The 4,093-nt window shown below is 42.6% G+C and overlaps 1 protein-coding gene across 1 annotated transcript in view; it reads left to right on the top strand.

The window, feature by feature from the left end:
* The window catches only part of LOC104527108 (zinc finger CCCH-type antiviral protein 1), a gene marked incomplete at its 5' end in the record, with an annotated part of 27,171 nt that overhangs the window by 13,761 nt on the left and 9,317 nt on the right, over nt 1-4,093 (top strand). The window contains 2 exons of the mRNA XM_029085634.1: nt 267-390; nt 1,623-1,804. Of these exons, the coding sequence (XP_028941467.1) occupies nt 267-390; nt 1,623-1,804 (306 nt within the window). The remainder of the gene's footprint in view (nt 1-266; nt 391-1,622; nt 1,805-4,093) is intronic.

Consider the following 4,093-nt stretch of genomic DNA (forward strand, 5'->3'; position numbering starts at 1 on the left):
CCATTCTGTGATAGCTGATGGGTGGCCAGAGGCAAGTCCAACTTGGAGCTGGGGAAGCTTCTAGCAGCTTCTCACAGGAGCCACCCCTGTAGCCCCTCCTCTGCTATCAACACCCCACCACACAAACCCAACACAATTTCTTATACCAAAACCCAGGAGATAAAGCCAGAGTGTAAAAAAAAAAAATGCTTGTTCCTTCTGTTTTTCTTGTCTTGCTCTCTGTGTTGTGATTGCAGAGCTCTTGATTATGTCTGATCTCATTACAGATAAATGCAGATTTGTTCATTACCACTTGCCATATCGATGGCAGGTATATAATGGGATCACCTGGAATGACCTTTCCATGATGGAGGAAATTGAAAAGGCCTATTGTGACCCAAAAAACAGCAGGTATAATGATGCTGGACTGCTTGCTTAGAGCAACTGTGGTTGAGCCCCTGAGGAAAAACTCTTGTTTTCTTCCTAAAGATGTCTGACTTCCGTAACTTCTGGTTACCGAGCTTCTCAGAATCTGGGAGGATGTATGAATGAGAATTTTCCTTTTTAAAAAGAAAAGTAAAAGTGATTGCATGGAAATATCACCCCACTTTTATCTTCTAAAAATAACACAACATTATCTTGCATTTAGAACTCTACAGGGTAAAAAGAAGCGGGGTAGAATTTAGTGCTTAGGATATTAGTATTTCAGATAATTAATCATCATTTATTTATAATAATTAAATTGGACCTTTTAACAACAGTTCAGAGCTGGTCCTTCTCTATGGCTATTCCTTTCCTAATACAGCTAGTATCTATAATAATAATATAATACAATAATATCTATAATGTGCCTAGAGAAATTTTATGAAATGCTCTTTTGAGTAAGCCGCCCTTTTTTTTAATTTTTTTATTTTTTTTTTTTTAAGTGAGCACATTTTCCCTTTAACTGATTTCTGAAAGGCCCACTGTAAGCCACCTGGATTCATAGGGGACCCAAAGTTTGGCCTCAATAAAATGGTATAGTCATTTTGTCCCATGCCTCTTCAGACAGCAGGTGATTTTGATTTGCAGCTTGACTAGGCTATTCCCAAGCAAGATTCCCACGAGGAGGCTGCTTTCAAAATCTTTCTGGCTGAGAGTTAATTTTTCAAGCCTCCCAGGAGTAAGTGCCCAGGTGGCTCCAGCAATGAATACTATTTACAGAACTCACAGCTGTGATTGCATCCTCTGTAACCACAGAAAAAGAACAAAGCTGATAAGCTGCAAGTGTTTGCTGGCAAACTCAGTCACATACGTACCAGCTTCTGGTTTTGTACTGAGAAAACCTGTAACCATGCTTCTTTATTGCAGAAATACCTTTTGCCACATGGTACATGTAGCCCCAGGCTGTCTGTAAAGCTGACAGTGCAACATTTGGCTCGCAATTGAGATGGCACTCAGTGTCTCACAGGCCATAGTTCACTTCTGAAGGTTGGAAACAGTTCTCAGAGCTACCATGCATGCTGTGGGAAATACTCTTATTTCAGGCCTAAATAAGTTCAGGCAGTTACATTATATTAAAGAAAATTGCACTAGCTTAAACTAGGGATTGGAGGATAAAATATACATTGTTAACTATAATAAACCTGAATTTGTCCTTACAGAATAGCAGATAAGAACATTGATTTCCAGACAATGACCTGCTGTTCTTCTTCACTTCGCCGCCTCTCTACACCATCATCAGTCACAAAACCCACATTTGCATTGACTACACAGTGGATTTGGTATTGGAAGAATGACCAAGGCCAGTGGGTTGAATATGGAGAACAGGTGAGTCCACATCCTGTGCTTTGAATCACTGCTGAAGAAATGTGTGGAGACGCTTCCACCCACTCCCCTTTACTCAGGAAGGTTAATCAAGCAGACACTTGTGCTTGAATTCTACAGTGTCAAGTAGGGCAGTGAAGCTACAGATGTCCATAACAGAGGTGCCAAAGTGGTGATGGGCTGGAGGGGAGGGAACACACCTTATCTCCTTGCAGTGAGATTCGGTATGAACAGTTGGCTTTCTCTGTGTCTGGATGGTTTGTTATAACCACTTCCCTGACAAAGACCTTGTTGGCAAATGCAGGAAAGCAAAATTCTTTTTTTTCAGCTTGTGTTGATCAGGCTGTTTTTGATGATGCATGCTGGCTTCTCCAGTCAGATTCCCTTTTGGAGGTGTCTGTGGCTTCTATGCAAATTTAACATGTATACACTGTCCTTGAAATGTATTGCCTTTTAAATTATTCAGGAAGTCTTGCCTCTATTCTGAGCATTGTCCTGCTTCCTTGGACATGCAAGGATTGCTCTGCTCTCTCAGATCAAATGTTGCCTTTTTCCTTGGGTGGCCAAGTCCTCTTTGATGAGAGAGTGATCTAACTGAAAAATGCAGGAAAAGAAATAAATAAGGAATCTCTCCTTCCCCCAGGGCAGATGAGTTTTCCCCATCTGGTTTACAAATGGCAGAACATATAGCTGATCCAGGGACATGGAAAAGTGGGCAGGGAAAGATGATGGGTATAGTGACTCTTGTATTGGTGGGCCTTGATTTCAGTGAGCAGCTTAAATGGAAAGCATCTCCATCAGCACACCCTCATATTTTACATTGTTTTGTAGGGAATTATACTTGCATTGTGGTTTAACCCTGGTGTCGTGGAGCAGATTTAGAATCTGACAACTACATCAGTTTGTCACGGAGGAGATTTTAGACCATTTAAAGACCAGTGCCAAAGGTAGCAGCGAAAGTAGCTTTATTGAAGTAAGATGCTGTAAGTGAGACTTAAAGCCCTGTGGCAAGGTTCACTCTATTACTTATTGCAGAGAGAATATAATAATAATAATAATTCAAAGTTACCAATACAAATTTTTATACACAATAATACAAAGTTATGCGTGATATTGGTTGCTTACCGAAGTTCTGCAGTTGGTAAGGGATCTCTCAGCCTTCAGGAGTAACTTTGAGAGGTGTCCCAGCTCAAGGGGAGATCACCACTGTGCAGACTGCTGCTTAGCAGAGAGAGCTTATAAAAAGCTCACTGACGCTGTCAGATTTGTGGAATAAAGTGGTTGGCTTGCAGTCAAATTACATGTGATGGAAAAGGTCAGCGTGAGACTCCTTGTACCCACAACTTTCTGTGTTCCTTGACAAATTAGTCTTGGAAGAACAACTGGCTATTCATATGTTAATCACATGATCAGTGTTCCAGTTTCCAAACTCATATGCATCAGTGTTCACCATGTCACCCTGTTCCTCTGTGGGTTTTCAGAGAACAGGTTGGAGCTAGAGAAGTTCATGGCCTGGCTCGGAGCCAGAGGCCTTTATTTCCTTTGGAACCTGAACCAAACTACCACCTAGTTTGGTCGAGGAGTGGAGTGCATCCGTCACACCCGGCTGGCAACTAAGCCCTGCACAGCTGCTCGCTCGGTCCCCCGCAGTGGGATGAGGAAGAGAATTGGGGGGGGTAAAAGTGAGAAAACTCATGGGTTGAGATAAAGACAGTTTAACAGGTAAAGCGAGAGCTGTGTCCAAAAGCACAGCAAAACAAGGAATTCATTCACTGCTTCCCATGGGCAGGCAGGTGTTCAGCCATCTCCAGGACAGCAGGGCTCCATGTGTAACAGTTACTTGGGAAGACAAATGCCATCACTCCAAATATTCCCCCCCAACTTTCTTCTTCTTCCCCCAGCTTTATATGCTGAGCATGACGTCATATGGTCTGGAATATCCCTGTGGTCAGTTGGGGTCAGCTGTCCCAGCTGGGTCCCCTCCCAGCTTCTTGTGCCGCGCACCACCCCAGCAGTCTCCTCACTAGTGTGGTGGTGTGCGGAGCAGAAAAAGCCTTGGCTCTGTGTAAGCATTGCTCAGCAACAACTAAAACATTCCTGTGTTATCAACACTGTTTTCAGCACAAATCCAAAACACAGAACCGTGTAAGCTACTAAGAAGAAATTTAACTATTCCATTTGGGCCATGGTAGTTCTGGGTGGATTCCTCTTAATCCTATTCTTTGCCTCTTCTTTCCCTCTACCCAAACTAGTTATCCAGGGTTTAGTCCTGACTGTATGTACTCATTACTCTTCTCTCTCTCTCTCT

Source organism: Antrostomus carolinensis, unplaced genomic scaffold (genome assembly GCF_000700745.2).
Source record: "Antrostomus carolinensis isolate BGI_N321 unplaced genomic scaffold, ASM70074v2 scaffold8676, whole genome shotgun sequence".
Taxonomy (NCBI): domain Eukaryota; kingdom Metazoa; phylum Chordata; class Aves; order Caprimulgiformes; family Caprimulgidae; genus Antrostomus; species Antrostomus carolinensis.